This window comes from Falco punctatus, assembly GCF_963210335.1.
Source record: "Falco punctatus genome assembly, chromosome: 4".
Lineage (NCBI taxonomy): Eukaryota > Metazoa > Chordata > Aves > Falconiformes > Falconidae > Falco > Falco punctatus.
This window is the reverse complement of record NC_137583.1, coordinates 57735043-57754621: the sequence shown is the minus strand read 5'-3', so window position 1 is coordinate 57754621 and position 19579 is coordinate 57735043. Positions and strand designations below refer to the sequence as shown.

General features: G+C 41.9%; 1 protein-coding gene across 2 annotated transcripts in view; it reads left to right on the top strand.

Moving 5' to 3' along the window:
* XYLB (xylulokinase) overlaps positions 1 to 13741 on the top strand; it is an 84435-nt gene extending 70694 nt beyond the window's left edge. For both annotated transcript variants that reach the window (XM_080386951.1, XM_080386950.1), the window contains 3 exons: positions 3096 to 3183; positions 5507 to 5601; positions 13450 to 13741. In XM_080386951.1, the coding sequence (XP_080243077.1) occupies positions 3096 to 3183; positions 5507 to 5601; positions 13450 to 13533 (267 nt within the window). In that variant the 3' untranslated portion in view covers positions 13534 to 13741. The remainder of the gene's footprint in view (positions 1 to 3095; positions 3184 to 5506; positions 5602 to 13449) is intronic.
* The last annotated feature ends 5838 nt before the right edge of the window (positions 13742 to 19579 follow it).

The following is a 19579-nucleotide window of genomic DNA, read 5'->3' as shown; positions in this document are numbered from 1 at the left end:
GCGAGCTGTCAGTCCTGAGATCCTGTCAGTTACAGTGCAAAGGAAACTGGATGGTGTTTTAACTGAGCAAATGTAGACATCTCCCTGGGGGCGAGCCTGAGAGCTTTCTGTACTCCACTGACAGCTTTGACAAGCTCCCCTTTGACTAGGGGCTCCAGCACTGAGCCTGGAGGTAGACATTTACACCAAAAGGCACCTGGTTTAGTCTGGGGCTAAGTCCCGGCACTGAAGTTAGTCAACACAGGGCGAATTTTTTTCTGGAGATGCCAATCCCTTTCCATCAGCTGGGGTGTCTAGAGGCCAGCCTCGACTATGCACCATACTCTTTGACAATTGCAGTCAAAAAAGGTTTTCTGCTCTGCAAAACCTGAGCTAGATAAACGGAGGTTGAAGAGCAAAGAGCAGAAAGCTGTCTTTCTCCTAAGGCATCTAAGCCACATGTTTGTATAACCATTGGTTATGCAGCTGATTGGGACACAGCAAATCTGGCATGTTTTGCCTGCAGATGTCACTTCTTTTCATCTACTTTGGTTATTTTGCTTAGGAACCTGACGTTGGAAAATTAGCTGATAGGTTAATTGCTTAAAACATTGGTCCCCACTGGAGTAATTCTACTAAGAATATGTCAGGAAGGAGATTGGATTAATAGATGAGTTTGTTTTTAAAGCTGTATTTCCAGTTTAGGTGCCAGGAGGATCTCTTTGCTGTGGAATGAAGGCAGAGAACTGAATATTCTTATAACATGCAATTCTGCAACATACACAGCTGAAAAATCGTGGGGATGGGAGAGTGGTAGTTGTGGTGCTTGCTCTTCACGTGTAACTACAGCTGCTTTTAAAACTCATTAAAAGTGTCTTAAAATAATATGATCAATACAGTGTCATCCACTTAATTCAATCACTGGTTAATTGGATCCTTCTTTTTAATTTAATCAAAACCTCAGAAGCCATATCAGTTGCATGAGGAATAACAGCTTCCATCCTTATCATGGTCAATTTTGGATAATTTGTTCCAGGGCTACAAAAGACTTATCACTTAATTAATCAACATTCAGTAACTCCTATATTTTACACTGCAAAGGAGACAACTTAGGAATATCTGTTGAAAAAAAATATAGTAGGGTAGCTTTCTCCACAGTTCTGGGAAGCTTTTTATAACATATGTGGTGCTTGATTAATGACCACATGAAACATGGTGAAATATTTTTAACAGTAAAACCTGTAACAGTTCCTTGTAAAATTATTCATGAGAGATTCTACAGTTTCAAATGACTTAATATATGAACTTTGAATAATTTTGATTTTATAATCATGTGGCACAAAAGGTAGTTATTTGTAGTGTTACAGTACTTATTAGCATTCAGAGTAGAGCAGAACAGCATTGTATAAGTCTCTGCAGAGATGCAAAAAAAAAAAAAAGACAAAAAAAAGACTTGCATTTTCCAAAGGAATGTACAATTCCAGCTCAAGACAAGAAATACCTGTTAGGGATGAGATGAAGCAGCAGATGGGGAATGTGCTGAAACAATATGGTAGTATTGGCTGGCAGGATGGACAGTGGAATGAGCACTCTGTGACCTTACTACTTCCAGAGGACTTTTCAATAGATATCATGATTAATTTTCCATTTATCCTCTGGCATTGAAGCTCATGTTTTGCTCAATGCTTTCTTGCAAGCAAAGTTAGGCAATACTGACTTGGCTATCATGCCAGAAGAGAGTATTTTAAGTTTGTAAGCTCAGGCTTTCATTGTATTCTAGTTAGCAACCAGCTACTTTTTATATGAAAAATGTATGATTTTTGTATGAAAAATGGTGATTTTCAAAGGTTTTGATTTGCAGATTCCCCGCAAACTTTCAGAGAAGGACACAAAATATTTCAGAAATGTCACATACAGTTTTCTTCTATAGCATATATGAATTTAATTACTTAGTCATCTTTTATGAAGCCCTGGGGCCCATGATTAGTAGGGCTGAAAATTCCTGGATCAGGGTTGCAGATCACTAATCCAAATGGTTTGGCTTCCTGGAAACTCTGGCCTTACTTTAGACTTGGTTGTGTGGGTGTAAATCGGGTGATACCACTGTTCCCTTTGGCAAAAGTAATAAAACCAGCACAAGTTAGATCTGAATTGTTACCTGCTGCTTGCGTTGCTCAGCCTGAGGGGCATCTGCAGTCCTAGAGGTGATGAAACCAAATGGAAAGAGTTTGTTAACAATGTTTTTGGAAAAGAGTTATTGAACCTCCCGTGTCTCTATCCAAATATGTCTTCATTTTTCCCCTTCTATATCCATTTTCCTAAACATACGCTGTGAGGAAGAACACGTGTACTCGTTGAATGGAAGTTGCCTGGTGTTGATTTCAATGCAGAATAATGTGTGGTTGAATAACTTTAGTATCTGTTGGATACCCTAACAAATTCTTTGCCTGTAAGATTTTCTTTGAATTGCTCAAGCCAAGGTGAGAACAGTCTTGGTATATCTTCATACCTAAGGATCCCTCCAATACAGGAAAATTCCTGGTAAATTTAGAAACTGTAACTAGTTCCTGTGTCGTTCTTGCTGCTAACCCTAATAACATAGAAATGGTGGAGGTGAAGACAGGCTTAGCAGGCCTTCATACTGCTGGAGCTTTTATTTTATCAAAGTTGAGAACTGAGGAGCCATGACTGGTTCCTCTCGCTCCTCCTTTTCCCACTTGGCTCAGCCCTAAACGCAATGGAAGAATACAGGCACCAGTGGTGGGCTCCTGAGCAGATCTCCTTGCCCTGGTTTAATCCTTTGGCATGGTCTGATTGTGTGGGCTTACGAGGGAGATGATGCTTGAACCTGGACTTCTCTGAATTTGAAATAAAGAGATGTGGAGAGAAATGGGACTTTGTTTACTGGCTGCGGTTACATCTGTAGCTCAGATTTACAAATACCCTGTTGTGTGACAAGCTCAGGACTCGTCGTTGCCTGCAGTGCTTCTTCCTGTGGGAACCCAAATGTTTGGCTGGGATGTATGGTAGCTATTTGTTTTCCTAAGCAGAGATAGGGGATTGCTTACCCCTGGTATTTCATGGATATGCATAACCAATGCTTTGATACTTCTTAGGTCCTGTCTGATGTGTTCAACGCACCGGTGTACACTATTGATACGGCCAACTCTGCTTGTTTGGGAAGTGCTTACAGAGCAATTCAAGGTAAGACTGTAAGGAGATACTTCTGAGCGGCCTGGGCATTTAATTTCACTTGGTTAATACTTGGGATTAACATTACTGAAAATGAGGGGAGAATAAAGCTGTGTGGATCTGACTGGAAGGTCACTCAGGTCAAAGAGGGTTTTCTGCTCTTAGTGTGCTTGGATCAGGCCCAAGAATAACATTTACATCAGAATTCAAGTCTGGTGGTGGCTTCTCAGCCAAGCGATAGGGCCTGGAACCTGTTGGTACTGACAGGGGAAAGTTCTAAGGGCCTGGAACCTGTTGGTACTGACAGGGGAAAGTTCTAAGGGCCTGGAACCTGTTGGTACTGACAGGGGAAAGTCTAGGACCTTAATGTGTTGAGTTGCTACTCCACGTGCTGCTCTTGGGAGAATACAGCCAAGTGAAGGTGCTGGTGTAGCCTGCTGCCCGAGTTTGGGGGGCAGGCTGTGAACTGAATTGCTGAAATGGCCAAACCAAGCAAAAGATAAATCCTAGCAAAGAAGATCAGAGAGATCAGGGACAACAGGACCAGTAATACCACTGGCCAAATGAACGTCACTAAATCTATATGTATCTTCCAGCTTTCAAATGTCAAGACAAAGGATATGCAAGGTGTCCTGGGCTCCATGCATTTTCTCTTATAAAAGCATAAATCTTGGGATACTCTTAGGTTGACCAGTCATTTTGCTTGCTGTACTACATCACTCACTGTAATGTAACAGTCCGAGTCCCTGATTTAAAGTGTTAGTTGATTTAAATCTATTAATACATGCAGGTGTATGTTAAAGGTGGGCCATCAGCCATTTAAGAGTTGAATCCCAAGCAGGAAATTTTATTAATGTGGTTTAAAACAATTTCTACTATCTTACAGCTAAAGAAATCAAGGCATGTGTATCAAATTCTGAAGTCCTTATTTATGCCAGTTTTTCTTAGCCTCAGTTTTTCTGATTAGAAGCTTTAGGATTTGGACCTTAAGATTTGTAAGTTCTGTACATGTTCATGTAGGATCATGGGATTGCAACAAGCATGGAAAAGATAACATCAGTCATCAGAAGAAATCAGCCAGGTTTTAATTTTAGAAGCAAATTCTGCTGTCACATTATAGCATCTGAAGACTGCATGCTCTCTTGCATTTGAAAACAACACAGAAAACTGCACAGTTTTATTACTGACAAAACTTGAGTCGATGTGTTCAATGCACGCAGCATGTGCTCCTTTTTATTTCCAGAAAAGACGCAAGGGTTCTGTCAGGCAAAGTATGCTCTTGCAGGGCAGTGGAAACAGTACCGTTAGATTAACAGTATGATTGAAGCCACGATGTGACCATTTTTCCACCTTGGGGACCAAGTTTCCAAACTGTTTTCCTCTGCACTCAACCTTTGCCTACTGCTTCAGAACCACTAGAAGCTTCCCAGTGCCTAATGCTGCAGGCAAATTGCTTGTCCGTGAACGTATGTGAAACGTGGAGCTGTCCTTAAAGTTTGTGCAGATATTCTGTTTGTGTGGAAGATGTGTATTCTGGCTGCCAGTTTGGCATATGAAGTCTCGAGGCTTGGTTGACAGAGCCTTTGAGGGAAGATTTCAGATGCCATGCTGATGGAGGGACTCCTCAGCTCAGGTGCGCTGGCAGCCAAGCCCCAGGGGCTTGCTGTTTGTGTTTCTAAATGGCATGTCTGATCGATGCTTTCAGCCGACTCACTCTTGGCCAGGCAAAGGAATTGAGCAAAAGTGAAGACTTGGTAATATAAATGAAATATTGATGGCAAAGTCTTCGTAATAATGTTACAATGTACACCTGCAAGTAGGGTGTTCTGCAGTTAGCCTGGGGTTCTTAGAAGGTGTACAAGGAGCTCCTGAAATGCTGTGATTCACTTGCAAAGCAAGATGGTGTAGTAGCAGAACTCTGTTATTCTGCTTCTTTATATATAAATGTATTTAATAATTTGTTGCGTATTTTCTTGACAGGGTTTTCACTTCTCTTCCCTTTTTTTAGTCACATTTTGTCCTTGAATCCCTTGCTTACACATATTTTCACTGGTGTTTACTGTATTGTAACCATAATTACTGATATTGTTGAATAGCATTCCTGCGGCTTACCTATTCTCCAGGGTACGAATTGAGTGATTGGCAAAAACTCAATCACAGAGTCCCCACTTCCCGGGCTAGCGCATAGGAATGTAAGATCTTCTGCCATTTATCCTTCAATCCTGAATGCTGACCTGACCAGGGAAGATCAATATAATGTATTAATTTGCCAGGGAGTCAAGACACATCCCTCACGTGCTTTTTGCATTGATCAGGATTGTGATTCTCATTGCAGGGCTTGTAGCTGAGACGAATGTGTCCTTGGCTGATGTTGTGAAATTAGCACCGGAGCCTAGATTGGCTGTTACACCAACTGCTGGGTCTAAGGAGGTGAGCAAGCTTGGGAATACCATTTTTCTTTTCATTTCCTGCCTGCTTCAAAAAGTAGTGCTTTACTAATTCTTCTAGTAAAATAGATTAATTTAAGAAACACTGGGTTGCACGATTCTTACTCCTGATTGTAAAGGTAGATTTTATTTTGGGAGATCTTCGGTGTTGTATTGCTGCAGTAATCTGATCACTGCATCCAGGTCTGTGAGAGTGATTTTTCCCAACTGGGTGTGATCCCAGAACAAAATCTATTCCTTAAGGGACAGAAAAAGTTACAAAATAGGTTGAATTTAAATACAGGTCAGTCAGGTTGTAACTGTTAATATTGACAAAATAGTCTTGACTTGTTTGCAGGAAGCAGCATGGAAAAAGGCGTGGTGATGGTGCTTTCTGGCCTCTTGGAAAACGTCCCCAAAAATCCTTCCTTTCTTATCTTAAACAGTGGTCAGCAATTGTGTATCTTCACTTGTAGCTCCCAGTCGGAAAGCGTGCCAACTGGGAAGATTCAGTAGGTACAGGTCTTAGGTGCCATGCCCATGCTGGGAATTTCAGTGCATCTGAAGGTGGAAGTTTTGCTTTGTGGGGCCGTACAGATAAAGCAAAATAAATAGTCGTTGTTGCACACTGTGTGGTTCCAGCCCCTGTAAAAGCAAGGAAGGAATTGTCTCAGGCTCTCCCGTGCAACCCTGTACCTCTTGCTATAAGGTACCACAGGCCTTAGATTACAATAATTTATGAAATATAAAGTTCAGTAATAAATAAAAAATACAATATAGCAAGATTCCTAGAGAACACAAGTTTAAGTGACCAAAGGTGAATCTGTCTTAAGCTGTGCAGAAACTTCTTTTACACCAACACAGCCTTACACTCTCCATTTATGAGATTTGAATGTGCCCTAACTACAGGCAAGAAGGTTTTAAGGCTTTTATTTAAACTGGGAAATTAATGATCTGCCAAAACTACTAACTCCCAGCTACATGTGTAGTGGAGCACCAGATATCATCATGAGTAATAATAGAAATGATCATGCTGCATTGTGCCTGCCAGCGTATTATTTAATTATTAACTGAGATGGAGGAGCTCAGTAATCGAATAGAAGTCCCCTTCAGAAATATTAAGACATTGAATAATTTAAACTTGATTGATCTGATCTCATTTACTCAACCTTCCCCCCTCATTTGAAAAGATAAAATAATTAACAGCAATGGCCTGTGTCATCTGTGTTGCAGCTGAAGCCATCTGCAGGGAATACACTTCAGGAGCACATCCCTGGTGTCTGATTCAACCTCACATTGCTGCCCTGTTCCCCCCAAAAATGCTGGCTGCTGAAAAGCTGCCAGGCTGGCTTGTGTGGAGGTGGAGAGTGCTCAGAGACCTGCTTTTGACCCCCCTGGTGCTGCTTCAGCTATAAAACTCAAGGGCAGGGAATACAGCTGTCACTCACAGGGGCCTTTGCAAGAGCAGCAAGCACCTTGTACCCCTGCAGGGACCAAGCTAACCTAACTGGAAACGTTGGTGGGGAATTCATTTACCTCTTTCTATTTTACCGTCTGCATAAAATGGCCTGGAAGCTAAAAGAGTTAATTATCTCCCTCTCTATACTTTTCTTCTCCTTTTCCACTTGGTTAGACCTGGCTCTCATAGCACATCTTTTTATTGGTTTTAAATGATGTACAGCAGTGAATTATTGCCCCAGTAGACAGGAGTGGATGATAGAGAAGGTAGTGGCCAAACAGCATGAAGCATGAGAAGGAATAACCGTTCCTGCACTTTAGCTTAGCTTGTCAGCTTCATTCCATTAAAAGCAGGTTCTTGCAATTATGTATTCTACACCAATTTTTTTTACTTCCTGTCTTATAATTTTGCAGTTGATGGTGGATTCCCTGGCTAGTTTCATGGCTGTGAAACTGCAGAAAGCCAGAGGGCCTGTCAGTAATACAGTGTGTTAGCATGAACAGTGCAGTAAAAATTCATAATGTGATGAGTCAGTTTGATTCTGTTTTTTACAGAGCTGCGTCTCCCTGTCCATCCGATTTCATTCTGTTGAGGTTAGAGCCTTTCACTTAAATGATGGTTCTTTTTATAAACTTCAAAGTCATCCTGAGGTTAAGTTCTGTCTTGCTGAGAAGCTCTTCTGAAAGAATCTGGCTAACCAATGTGAAATTTCCCGGACCACTTCCCTACATGTTTTGGACGGCTACAACTAAATCTTGGCAAGGTGGAGAAAAAACAGGTCATAACACAGCAATCTGCTCTGGTTTCATCCTTTCTTCCTGGTATAGGTCAGAGACAATATGTGTTAGATCATCGGAGAGAGGAAAAGCTCCTATAGATAGAGGGCAAATGCGACAGTTTGATGTAGCTTCCTCTTCATTGCCAAGGCTTATGCACGCAGTAGGGGTTTCCAGGAACCAAAAATGCAAAAAGTGTTTCTTTGATTGCTGAGGGCTCATTTTTGATAATGGATTTGATTTCACAAAGGAAGAACAGGGCACACAAAACAGCTCTTCTGGTTCAATTAAACTGATGGGCTGGTAAAATTGAATAAAGCCATAAGATGGGGAACATAGAGCTTGTGATGGGTGATGAATTAGTAGTCAGTAAAGTCCCATAAGTTCCAACTTGTCTGGCAAAAATGTGACTTTTATCCTGCAGCAGACTGTCCTGCCTTGCAGAGACCATTTCAAAGACAATAAATCCCTCTGTGGGGCTATGACCCTAACTAAGTTCCGTAGCTGAGCCCGATTTCACAGTATATTTGTAGGGTGCAGGGGCTTACTTGAGCTTGTTTCTAATTGTGCCAATGCCCAAACGGGTCATAAAGTATTGTGGTGGCAGCCACTGTGGGAGTAGTCTTTGGTCACTTGCTCAACCGAGGCTAGCCAAATTCAGTCATCTGTGGGTTAAGCTGATGAATCCTTCTTCCCTATTTTCAGAATAGCAAAAATTAGAGAGTCACCTCACCTCTTAGGAGCTTCCTCTCCACCCTGGGGAGGAAGATGAATCAGAACCACTAAGCATGACAGAAATAACCAGGAGATGCTAGAGCATCAAATATATGTTAACAGACAGAAGGAATCTATTATTCCAGCATTATAATTCAGATCCATTTTAGTAATCTATTAAAACAGAGATGGTTGGCTAGTTGGTTAATTAAGCAAAAACGTGTAAGAGAGAACATGATTATCTGGAGTTGATCATTTGTGTTTATATAAGCTGAGTGTCTGTGACATAGTGTCAGATTTATTGTGATACTGTCCTGTACGGTTTTGTAGGGAGAAGGCATAGTGCAGTTCACTACCTCTGGATGTGTAATTTTTGATTGCATTATTGACTCTACTGAGATGTATTAATCCTGCAAAAATTCAAGAAGGGAAAACATAGACCTAAAAGATTTTCTTGACTTTGGTGAATTGCCTTGTAAGTAGGTAGATTTATAGAAGCGACCCTATTACCCAGGAAGGTTATAACGACCTATTCATTGATTTAAAATAATTATATTTTTGATGAGTTAGATTTTGGAGGGGGGAGGTTGTTTCCTAGAATTGGTTTAGATTGATAATTTAGTGCAAAGTAGGTAATAATAATACAAGCACAAAAATATAATAGGTATCGATGGGAGTTTGATTAAGGTAATTTTGTAGCCAATAAATTTTTTTAACCTATTAAACTGATTAAGATAGGCTTGCAGAATGCATATTTGAAGTAAATAAAGTAACTGTTTGAGGTGTGGTTCCTTGGAGGGTTCTTCAGAGCATTTCAGGACACTGCCATAATCTTTCTGCTTTAGGAGTATTCTTTCTGTGTTATGAAAGGTAAACTACGGCTATGATTTAAAAATAAAATGTGTAATTCTTGATTTCTTAAGCAAATCTCTTTGAGTAATTTGAGTTTGGTTGGGAAAAAAAAAGGAACCAATCAAAAGTAGCAAGTGTTTCTGAGAGACTGATTAATTTTAATCTATTCAGGGTAGATTAAATGTACTCGGGTAGATTAAAATTAGGTAATCATCAGCATCATCTCTGTAATTTGTAAATTTTGAATTGCTTCAATCATTGGCTAACATAGCAATGCAGGAGACAGAAGGATCTATGTGGATTGTCACTTGTAGTAATAATTTGGAGCTGGCTTTGCTTTTAGAGGGCGGCAGGGACAGTGTAAAAAAAAAAGCCCTGTTGAGTTTATAGGCTGGTACTATGGTGAGATATAGTATGAGGATGACATACTTGATTTGGACTAGAGCACAAGGTAACATTTACTTGAGTACATTTTCCAGGGAGGGCAAGTTAATTTATTCTCTGTTATAATGCAATATTTATCATTAGCATCTTCTTAGTTATTTGTGGGACTGTCGGAGTGTGGCCAGATTGTCCCAGGAGAGAAGTTTAGGGTTTGTAAATGAAGCCATCAGACAACTGCTGATGTTGTGGTGTAAGCTATAGAGATAAACAGGAGAAAAGGCCATAATATAGCAAGGACAATTAAATTATGGACAATAATAAGGTTCATGTTGTGATACTTGTAATTGCTTTTGTTAAATATCATGGTTTGATATATTAGGTTTGAGGCTATGACAGGGAGAGAATTTATGTTCTTGAGTTTTTATGCATCACTGAGAGTTCTTTATTCCCTTTGGACCTCAATTATAAAAATAAATCTATATAATTGCCTTAGGAAAAAGACTCCTGGAATCACTTAGGAGGAGTTGCCTGAGGGTCTGCGGAGGCAGTTCAGTCGTGGCAGATGTGGAGAGGCATCTTTCACAGACCCATCTATGTGTGTGCTCAGGCCATGCTCTTGGTCAGTGCAGTTTGGCTTTTCTTCTCCATACTTCATGGGAGCTGCACTGCTTTGGCCCCAAACTTCAGCTGGTGTCGAGCTGGCATGTAAAATACTGCTCATGAAAAGCTTGTAGTACTGCTGCGCTTATCAGCCATGATGTACTAGTGGTATTACAGCCCAATTCCCTAAGGAAGAAGAATTTAAGACTTTGGCTTAGCCCTCTGAACTGTGCTACTTTTTACCCCATCTGAACGGGAATAGAGTACAAGGAATAGTCTTAATTTTTTGTTTGCATTTTCTTCAGATGGTCCATAATGCAGCATTCATTTACTGTAATGGCTGAGAAGGTTATTGCAAATGCCTGAATTTTCTCAATTAGCAAGCTAAGTGCTTAAGCCCAATAAACAGGAGAAAAAACTGTATCAGTAAACGTGGCTGTTCATTTATTTTGGTACATTTTAATTTAGAGTGATTTATTAACAGTAATACTTCCCAGCCTTCTAGTAAAAGGGCTGTTGTGTATTTTGTAAAAATACTGCTGGGTGATATGGAGCCTGCTTTCTCAGTGCCTGAGCCCACTTACCGATGCAGCTCTGCTGTGCTGAATCTTTTCTGAGAAGCATTTAGGGTTTATCAAATTTACAGAATAGCAAAGTAAGAAATAGTGAGGCTTGATTATAGATCCTTCAGTGAATAAAGGAGCTGCTTTTGTTTTGACAAACTGATAGTCCCAGTATAGGCATAGTTGCCTGCTCAATATTTTGTTTACTCTGATGTGCATATTTAGCAGAAATGGGAGCAATAATATTCTTTGGGTACATGAAAAGAATATATATGTGTACTTCACTGACCCCCCAAGGCCCTCAAGTAGTTAGTTAAACATACCATGCTGAATCATGTGGTATTTCATAGTAGTGGTGCATTTTGTTTCCTAACCCCATAAATCTGTATAAATCTCCGTGGATCTCAGTATCACTCACCGTCCTGTGGAAAAGAGGAGTTGGGGCACATACGTGTTAAATGACTTGGCCAGGGTCACTCAACGAGTCTGTGGCAGAGGTAGGAGCGAGCAGGTTTCTCTGTTGTAGTCAGTGACAGACACTGTAAGACTCAGTCACTGTGAGATGAGTTTAAAAACTGTCCAGGTGATGCCTTGGCAAGCGAACAGTGCCTCTTCCCATTTGCTGTAGATGCGCCTTCTATTCTTCCCCTTCATATACTTAATCTTTTGTACAAATGTCCTTTAACTTCTGTAATATCTGGTTGGTAAAAGGGAGGAGCTGATCAAAACAGGCTGCTTCTGCAGAATTTGTCCATTAAGTCACCCTCACCTTGCCATTGTGGAAGGTGGAAGTGGAAATGAAAGAAATAAATCCCGGTTTCACTGGTCAAACTGAAACTATCATTCAGGAAGAGGGAAACACAGAAACTGGCTATTTTGCTGTCAATTGAAACAAACCACTAAAATGCTAATTTTTATTTTCTGGATGAGAAAACTGTGATTATTTTTTTTTCTTCCACTGAGAAGCTGTGAATATTACAGACACTGAGGCTACTGCAGACTATACATAAAACCGTGGAAGAGTAACCCTGTCTTTTCCTATGGCCTCATAGTTTATGCTTGAAACGTTTTCCTCCTGACTTTATCATGCATATACATATACAGTTATTGGCTGTGGATCTTACCCAGAAAAGGATAAAATGCATTTAAATGCTGGATCTCGCTTATTGATGAGAACAGTTTACTGGGTATGATTCATTGAGGCTTTATAACCTCTCTGAACCTGGAGCCAGGAGCGAGACTGCTCTGATTATGAATAACATCAGTGCAGAGGGCTTGTAGACTAGACTGGCAGCCCCTAGGATTCATTGTGGCAGTGATATGACCTCAATGGCATCCTCCTAAAGACTGCTCGAGCCTGTACCAGACCCCACACTGGCTCCTGGCCGTCCCTTCCTTGTGCTGGAGCCAGCAAATGAGTGAAGCTGTCCTGGTATGGCTTGTCAAACTCCTGATAGATGGACAGTTAAAAGCAGAAAGAGGAGGTAATGAAGAAGGGGTATCTCCAAGATCTAGACGAAGTACAGCTTTGGGTTGGAGCTATCAGTAAGGCTAGGGTCTGTTCAGGTTTTCTGTGATGTAACCTGGTCACATACAAGCAGCTCATCTTCTCTGATACATCCTGTGATGAATTTAAAGGGAGGAGGGGAAAAGAAAAGGTAACGTGAAACGAATCTCAATGTGGATCTCGCCCATATCCAAAAGCAGAGGGCATGTTTGCATCTGGGGTTTTGAATACATTTGAGTCTTGATTCTTCTTTTTATGGTTGTAACAATTCTGGATCTAAAAACTCCTGGGGAATTCTAGCTAGGCAAATACAAAAAAGCTACCCAGATACTCGGTATAGTTGTGAAAAGAAGTGGGGTCCCCATTTTTCCCCCTGGGCCGGGGCTCAGGGAGTGAGGAGCCTGGCCATGGAGCAGATTGTATTTGGGAAGAGTCGTGGCTGTGAACAATGTGAAGGAGAGAAGAAGCTCGAATAGATACAGGAGTATGAGAGGGGTGGGAGAGGGAGTGTGAAGTGTATTTTAGAAGGCCCTGGTCAGCGTATTGGCCAAGGAGGACCTTTCTGACAGTGGTTGGACTGTGCTGCAGGGTGGCAGCGTGCTTATTAACAAGGCAGAGGAGGAGGGACAGAGGCAGTGATCCGTCCGGGGGTAGTGGGGGGAGGCAAGGACGGGAGTTCTGCCTGGGTGATTAGGACAGCGATTACCAAGGGGGCATGTCAGACTGGGAGAGGTGACTTTAGCTGAGCTGCTTCCTCTGGAAGAAATGACTTCTGCTTACAGCCACAATAAGAACAACCTGTGCACATCATAAAATTAAGCTGTGAAGGAGATGGTAAAAAAGGCTGTGACATTTGAAAAGGAAGACTGCAGCATTTTCTTGAGCAATTTGGGGGAAAAAAACCCAAACCTTCAGGTCTGAAGATGTTTTTAACTGCAGCATGATGTAAAAATCTAATTTCTCAACCTAGACATACTTATTTCTTTTTCCTTTTTAGCTCTATCGTCCACTTCTGAAAAGATATGCTGAGCTTGAACAGAAGGTTATCTACAACCCAACCTCTTCTTGTCTTGTGAAATAGAAGCAAACAAAATTTATAAGTCAGCTGAAGAGTGGACTCCCAAGAAGAAGATCAGAAAAGATTTGCTCAGATTTTACTGGAGTTGTTTAAATCATTTCGTTCCTCTTTGTAGACAAATAATTTTTAAATGTCTGTGTTTGGGTGTGCTGGTGGAAAAAATTACGTTGCGATTGAAAACCTGATTTACAAAAAAGGCATCATATTGCTCTGTGTGTTTGTGACTTCAGTTTTTCTTAGGTACTTTTCAGATTGTGCTTGCTGTTTTGGAATAGCTGCGTGACAAAGTCAAGTCCCTTGTATATATGAGTCACTTTACCCATCTCTGTCAGCTTTGATGCCATGTGTTTAGCATGCCGACCTCTGCATACTTATCTAGGACAGTATCTTAATTCTGCAACTTCTCCAGCTTAGATCTTTTGAGACTATCTTTCTGTACATCTGTAACTTGTCGATGTTTATATCTTTGACTACATGAAACCAACAGAAAGCATAAGCACACTGACTTAATCCCATCTTTCTTTAATATGTGAGAGATTTGTGGTGTGAAGGCTGATTAAAGTCTTTAAAGGCTCCCTGGGATCTTCAGAGAAGGGGAATTCTTGGTACATGACACTATGGAAAGTCTGTTGTGTGATAAAACATGATGGGGTTGGATTTTATAAATTATGGAAAGCGCAGAGGCCTACATGGATACAGACACCATTGCACAATGTGTTACTTGACATCGGTCTGTAAAAAAGAAAATAAGGGAACTAAAGTTGGAAGTCTCACATGCTTCCTTTCTGTTTCAAAAAGTAGTCAGTTCATCTGCTCACCAGTTTGGCGTTATTCTGTTTTCCTTTCCTCCTTCAGGTGTCATGGCCATGAAATTCTTTGTGTTGTGCTGAGTGCGACTGCAGAAGTAGGGCTCTGCTCGCAGCAGGGCATGAAGGTTACTGATTTTTTTCTTTATACCACCACTATCCCATTTCTTTCTTGGAAACAGAGCAGAACAGGTGACTGCCTTGCTCTGTTGCTGCTCTTTCACTTCAAGTATTTTATTCCAGATTAAGTAGGCTCTAGCTGAGAAAATCTTAAGTGAAAGTACAAGCCAGGAGATCTTTGTACGGAGTTGTGTGGAAGTTGCAGATTTTGAATGAATATCTTACATCACCCTGTGCAAGTGGGAACACTTTACTGCACCATTCTGCAGTGCTGATATCTTTCCCTTAGGCTAAAATTTCTTCTGGGAATAAAGCCTTTCTTCCCTTCTTGCAGAAGTGGTAATGTGCCCAGGGAGTAAGCCAGGGAATTGTAGGGAGACGAGGATCCCTTTATTGAGTATTTGACAGCTGGATTATGTCCCTGCTGGAGCTGGGTGATTCACACTACAGTGGCACAGGACCACTCTCCCTGTCCCTGCTGTATCCCTGCGATGAGGGTGGGAACCCCTTGCCATGGCTTGCCTCTGGGGTGGCAGGGGAGTAGGCACGTTCCTCCTCTGCTCTCCCTTTTATATTTAAGTGCTTCATCTGTGAGTACGAACAGTGCCATTTTTTTTGTTCAGAAGTGAATAAATATAACTTTTCTTGATATTAGCATGATTACTCAGGAAGGTCAAGAATTACATATCTGAGTTTCTAAAGCAGGCTTCGTTTAAGCAATTGCTTTAAAAGGTGGCATTACAAATACACATCTATCTCTTTTATGTGCTTATTATTCTGGGTCCAAAGGTACAGCGCTAAAATGTATAATACTTCTTGCAGGCCTCCGTCATCAGCAGTTGCTTTGTCATTGAGTAAGGCTGTAAAGAGGTACAGAAGGATTCATTAATGCAAGTTAAACAATGCCACTAGTTTAAGCAGCATTGCCATCATCATTAGTCTTTGTTCTGCCTGGTGACTGGTTTGACATCAAGGTTAACCACACAGGGATGGGATCGAGAGAGGTGTTTTAACTTTCTGCAGTTTTGGTGACAATTTCTTGAGTAGCTCATTCAGCTTAATCAGAGTGGGAAGGCTGATGTGTCTTACAGCTTTGTGGCTTTATTTGCCTGCGAAATGGCAGGCTCAGGGTCAATTTCTTACTCAGCTGAAGAAGGTTATAGCTTTCGTTTCCCAGCTCACAGCACATGTGAGAACGTTTCTAGATAATATATTGGCTCCAAAGAAAGTGTTATGTGGTGCTAGTAGGATATAGTCTAGATGGTTTAACTACTTTCTGGGCCAGAGCTCTTCTCTGGGTAGGGAGAAGGAAAGACTTTCTTCCCTGTTGGGCTGGGCTGGGGCTCTCTGGTGGGTCCCACGTTAGCATTAAAACGCTGTTTCCTCGGGGTGGCTGATGCACTGTGTGCTTGCTGCAGAAGTTGCCGAGAAAAGGCTCAGATGCAAAGCTCGGAAGGGCCAGGAGCTGAGCACCACTGAATTATAGAATTGCTGTGGTGATGGGTTTATTAGGGCTGGCCTCTGAGGAATGGTGTCTGGAGTATCAGAATTTATAGACAAGCTCTTTTTTTTTGTTCCAGCTCACCAAAGTTGCACATGTTCACTGACTAGTGTCAGAATAAGACTCAATAAATCTCCCCCTTGAAAGGTCCTTTGAAGAAATGCTGCTGTAAGACTTCCACCACTCTCTTCTTTTTGTCTTTCCAGGAATGCATGTTAGCCTGCCAAGGAACCACAGGCTTCCTGCTGTCACGTGCACATCTCTGTAAAAAAGCCACCAGCGATGGAAGGATCTGGTGCCCTTTGGTTTCCAAAATCTTGTTTTTTTGCCAGCTTGTCTACCTTATGTTATTCTGGTTGTCTGAAGTAGAGAGGTTACTGACTTAAATGACATCTTAGTTAACAGAAATCTGAAGGAAAGTCAATGTCTTCTACCTCAACGTATTTGATGGAGGTTGATTCCCTCTCTCCCCCATAAGTGACCTTATTGGTCTTCAAGTGAGAAACACAGTATCCCCATCTTGTCTGGATGAAAGGTTAGCTTCTGTGTTTAAAGACCTGCTGATCTATTCCCAATCTGGACTAATCTGCTGGAAAATTGATCTCAGCTCCTAGAAAAAAACCCACCCTTGACTGCTACAAGGAGGTGGTTCATCACTGTCTAACCTGCAGCTCCTGTCCTGCACAAGCAAAGCCACTCCAGGTTGGAGGTGGGTCATGGAGGTACATGGAAAAATCCAAGCAGCTTCCTTAGCTCGATGGCCCTGTGCCCTCACCAGTCAATCAGAGCTGCACTGGATTCACCCACAAGCTCTTGGTGTACCAAGACCCAAAGACAAACAGTTTTCTTTGCAGCCTGAAGTCTTTAAAGTCTTTTGTGTTGCAGCTGGAAACAAACAGGGAAAGATGTTTGCTTTTTCTTAAGGGATCAGTCTGAGAGAGCTGGAGCTCTGATTGAATAAGTAATGTACTGAAAAAGTCTATGCTCTGTCGGTGCTTTAATAAGTAATTGAGCTGAATACCACCGTGTGTGATCCCAGCGGGACCTTTTTGTTTTTCAGCTCTCTTTTCCTTTGGAGTTGCAGCTACCACCACAGATCACAGAGCGGTGCAGTGGAGGATGTGTATCTAAAGCCACAAAAAGCCAAAGCAGAACTTTCAACAGATCATTTGTTTTATCTGTATTTCTATTACCTTGGTCCCCAGGCTACTGCGTGCAGGTTAGAGGCTGAGGGATGAAAAGAGAAACATTTTAGAGAACTAAACTGTCTGCTGTTGGTGCTTGTCATGATTACGGGGCCAAATCATAGCCTCTTCCCTAGCAGAAAAGGGCTAATTTGGATTTTTTTCTTTTCCTTAGCCGCTGATTTTTCATGTAACCTCTCAGGTTTTGAATTTGGTGAGATCTCAGCCCTCATGTTAGGTTGGGTTGAAGCTGGCAAACGTATGGCTCAGGATGATAATCAGGTGGGTGGATGTTCACTCACCAGGGGATTGCTATCCTATGAGGAGCATTTCCGAAGCTTCTCCGAAGTCATCTTCGGAGTAGCTTCTAGTTCTGATTCCACATGGCTTAAAATTTTAGGTAGTGTTTTACTCTTGTGCAAATTCGGTAAAAAATCATATCTGCTCCAAAGGATCTTACCTTGTTATTTCTTTTTGTGCAGGTCAAAATCACGGTGTGATGTGCAAGGCGAAAGAACTGTGGATGCATTTTTTTTGGTAACCTGCTTTTTTCTGAGAATGTCTCTGAAGTGTGTGAGTAGGACACCTTTGGGATATTCAGAGTATTCACAGCCCCTGCTTACCTTTTGTGCTTTGGTTATAGCCTAGATCAAGCCTCTTGGGTTAGCCGGTTCAAGTGGTTTAGCTTTTGGTCATTAAAGCTTACATTACCAGAGTGTAAGATTTTTAGGTTTGTTCTTTTCCCTAGAACCGTTTTTTCCTCTCCTGCAGCAGATACATCCTTTTCTTGTACATGGTTTGCCTTGCTAGCTGCTTCTGCGGGATGCTAATTTCTTTTAAGAGACACTTTGCTGAGTTAACTTGTCTTGGGCTGAAATCCAGCCCCAGGAGTCGTATTGCTTTACCTGTTCTTCTTCTCTGTTGCTTCTTAAAGTTGGCCTTGACAAACAGTGATGCTTCTGCAGTGATCCCAGACTTCTGCGGATGTCTTGACCATTGTGGGAACTCATTGATTTTGTTCAGGGTTCTTGGAACACATACCCTGAGGGGCAAGGGTGAAGGGGCGGCTGTCACTGCCTATGAATACTGCTGTGATCTCTGATTTCAGTCTTTCACTAAATTGCCTCATCCATTGATGCATCAGCATGCTCATTAGAACAACTGGGGATATTATTAATTGTATACAATGTTTCTTGCTCTAAGATCTTTATATGGCAGGTATTTGTGATATGTTCTTCATTAAGATGCTAAGCTCTGCTTTTATTTGGTGTATTGTGCCTTAGTACTTTGTAAGGCATCCATCTGGTTGTTGTTTCTCTTTTGGCATCTAATCAGGCAAACAGAAGTCTTTGGTCACTCAGGTGTGGGATTCACCTGGCCAGTGTGGACATCTGTGTCTGCCATCATATGGGCTCCTTTTATAATCAAAGGAGAGGACCACAAGGGAGAAGAGTTTCTGGCTGTTCATCTTATCTTATGGCAGATGTCTACAGCAGATCAGGTGATTTGTCTCTTGAGTGAGCCATTTCTCCCTGCTGAGTAGAAAGGCAGTGGTGTAGAGAACAGAAAAAGCCAATTTTTCTTCTTGTGCTAAAACTTCTGAAGACTTGATTGAAAGCTGGTCTCAACTTTGGAGGTGAGTTTTGTCACCAGTTACCATTGTACAAATAGAAAGCTTTCTTGTTCCAGGACTTACCTGTTTTTACTGTCAAATCCATGAGCTTGACTTCCCCAGGTCCCTTCAGACAGTCCTCTCTTACACTTACATGGAGATATCCAGCAGACATAGATTAGGAGCTTTATTACTTATATTCTTACAATCATAGAACAGTTTGGGTTGGAAGGGACCTTAAAGACCATCTAGTTCCAACCCCCTGCCATGGGCAGGGACACCTCCTACCAGCCCAGGTTGCTCCCAGCCCCGTCCAGCCTGGCCTTGGGCACTGCCAGGGGTGGGGCACCCACAGCTGCTCTGGGCAGCCTGGGCCAGCATCTCACCACCCTCACAGTGAAGAATTTCTTCCTAATATCTAATCTAAATCTCCCCTCTCTCTGTTTAAAGCCATTCCCCCCTGTCCTATCACTACATGCCCCTGTAAAAAGCCCCTCTCCAGCTTTCCTGTTGGCCCCTTTAGGTACTGGGAGGCTGCTATAAGGTCTCCCCAGAGCCTTCCCTTCTGCAGGCTGAGTAACCCCAGCTCTCTCAGCCTGTCTGCACAAAGGAGGTGCTCCAGCTCCCTGATCATCTTCATAGCCCTCCTCTGGACCTGCTCCAACATGTCCATGTCCTTCTTATGTTGGGGAACCCAAGCTGAATGCGGTACTGCAGGTGGGGTCTCAGGAGAGCTGAGTAGAGGGGGAGAATCCCCTCCCTTGACCTGCTGATCACACTAATTTTGATGCGGCCCAGGACAGGGTTGGCTTTCTGGGCTGCAAGG